This window comes from Penaeus monodon, chromosome 4 (genome assembly GCF_015228065.2).
Source record: "Penaeus monodon isolate SGIC_2016 chromosome 4, NSTDA_Pmon_1, whole genome shotgun sequence".
Lineage (NCBI taxonomy): Eukaryota > Metazoa > Arthropoda > Malacostraca > Decapoda > Penaeidae > Penaeus > Penaeus monodon.
In genome coordinates this window covers 20326383-20328882 of record NC_051389.1, presented here as the reverse complement: position 1 = coordinate 20328882, position 2500 = coordinate 20326383, and the positions used below count along the sequence as shown (strand labels likewise).

General features: G+C 36.1%; 1 protein-coding gene across 1 annotated transcript in view; it reads right to left on the bottom strand.

Annotated features, from left to right (window-relative positions):
• Window positions 1–812: 812 nt before the first annotated feature.
• The window catches only part of LOC119572491 (4-O-methyl-glucuronoyl methylesterase 1-like), a 24186-nt gene continuing 22498 nt past the window's right edge, over window positions 813–2500 (bottom strand). The window contains exons 7-9 of the mRNA XM_037919599.1: window positions 1621–1693; window positions 997–1120; window positions 813–857 (exon numbers count right to left, since the gene is read on the bottom strand). Of these exons, the coding sequence (XP_037775527.1) occupies window positions 813–857; window positions 997–1120; window positions 1621–1693 (242 nt within the window). The remainder of the gene's footprint in view (window positions 858–996; window positions 1121–1620; window positions 1694–2500) is intronic.

Sequence of the window (2500 nt, the reverse complement as noted above, 5' to 3'; positions counted from 1 at the left end):
GAAAATTGCAATAAATCTTATCATTATGCTCTTGACACTTCCCTTGGGTTGGTATGCTGCAAATATCGCATGGACTGTTCCTCTGTCCTGCAGAAGCCACATTGAGACTTGGGAGGCCTTTTTCTAGGTGGCAGAATAAGGCAGTTGAGTAAAGTCTTTCAAGATCTTACCAGGACTCCAGAGCAAGGAAATGCCACGATGGTTGTCGCACATGTGGCAGTTACCTTTCTTCTACAGATAGATCACCGATGCATCTGAAGTTTTGAGGAAGGAGCCCCTGCAGCCACATACCTGAAAGATCTCTAGCAACTTCTGCTTTGATTATAGTTCTGTGCGCTTGAAGACGTCCAATGGTATTTCATTTGAACCAAGAGCCTTGTTACTAGAAAGCTATGCAATGGCCTTCTCCATCCCGTGCAGCGAGGGTTAAGTGTTGTAGGTTATGTTTGATGGGTACCTCTCGATTGGTCTCTGATGGGTGATTGATGACTGCTTCAAAGTGCTGGGCCCATTTGTTCCTTTAGGCATTGTAAACAAAAGATTAACCAAAAGACTGTGGACCATGTATTTCCTGCACAGCACAGTAGAACTCCTTCGTCTTGTATGCACTTGCATACCTCTGAGTCTCTTGAGCTTTTCCTTGGAGCTACTTGTTCAGTAAAATAATTATTTCCATAATAATAATAAAGAATCCTTTACATAAAAAACACAGTGATCAAATTCATTCCTGGATAAAATAACACAATATTTCATAAATAATTTCAAATTAGACAGAGAAAATATTTCAACTTACACCATCACGCATCCCAGTTCTAGTAGACAGGCAAGTCCTCATGGCATGAGTTCACAACAAACTCCTAAAACAAATATTAACTCTTGTGACATTTGGCCAGAAAGTTCCATCATTCATGATTATCTTTATTATTTATTATTTACTGATAGTCATTTTATCTATTACAATACAACTGTAGAATAATATAATTAAACGTTACATACCTTCAAAGTCTGTTTCAATATTCTATTACTCCATAATACTGGAAAGTTTATATACAACTCACTCATGCCTTCCACCAAAAACTGGCTTAAAAACAAAGCGTACCACAATGCTTTGCGGGAGATACTACAAAACAAAAAATCCACATTTTCAATTTTCTCTAAACAAATTAATTTCCAGTTATTTTCAAATACCTATTATTTGCAGCACACAATAAACAAATAATACAATCAATATGATCCAGAAGCTAAGGCCCAGTCAAAACAATGGAAGAGAGAAAAAAAAGGCACATATCACCATTCGGCAGGCAAGGTCATGCTCATTGTTTTTTGGGACTAGCAAGGAGTAGTGATGATTTTTCTGGCAAAAGGTACTACAATTACTGGAGCTTACTATCATTCACTGCTACAGAAATTTCGGTCGGCTATTAAAACCAAGAAGCGTGGAATATTGACGAAATATGTACACCTCCTATAAGACAACACCCCTGTTCACAACTCTCACATTGCCCAGAAGGAAGCACGGCCCTGCGGCTATGACATCCGCCCTCATCCCCCTTATTCTCCTGACCTTGCTTCATCTGACTTTCACCTCTTTCCATGCACAGTCATTTTTTCATGGCATACGTTTGTTTCATAAATGATGAGACACTGACACTGCATGGTTTCAGACACAAGCTGTGGACATCTACAAGTCCAGCTGTAACAGAAAACATGTTATGAGTTAAGGACTGAGAATAAATATATGACCTATAGAGATGTGTATCATATTGCATGTGAAATTTCAGCCTCCTAGGAGAGGGAAGGTTTTAACGAGTCCCCTCATATATATATATACACACACACACATATCTGTATATATGTGTGTGTGTGTGTGTGTGTGTGTGTGTGTGTGTGTGTGTGCATGTTTGCATGTGTGTGTGTGTGTGCATGTGTGCGTGTGTGTGTGTGCATGTGTATGTGTATGTATATAAATATATATATATAAAAATGTATACATGTGTGTGTGTACACACACACACACACACATATATACATACACACATACATGAATATCTATGGATATATTTACACACACACACATGAATGTATATGGATATAAAAAATAAACACACACACACACACATACACACACACACACACACACACACACACACACACACACATATATATATAATATACATATACACATACATATGTGAATATATATGGATATATGTATATATACATATATATATATATATATATATATATATATATGTATATATATATATATATATATATATATATATATATATATATATATATATATATATATATATAAACAAGCGCGCACAAACACACACACACACACACACATATATATGTATATATATATATATGTGTATGTATAAAAATCTACATATACATGTATATATACATGTATATATATATATCAATCAGTCAATAACGGTATGCTCATGTTTGAGCAGCCGTGGACCTCTCCACCATCCTTGCCACTCAACTC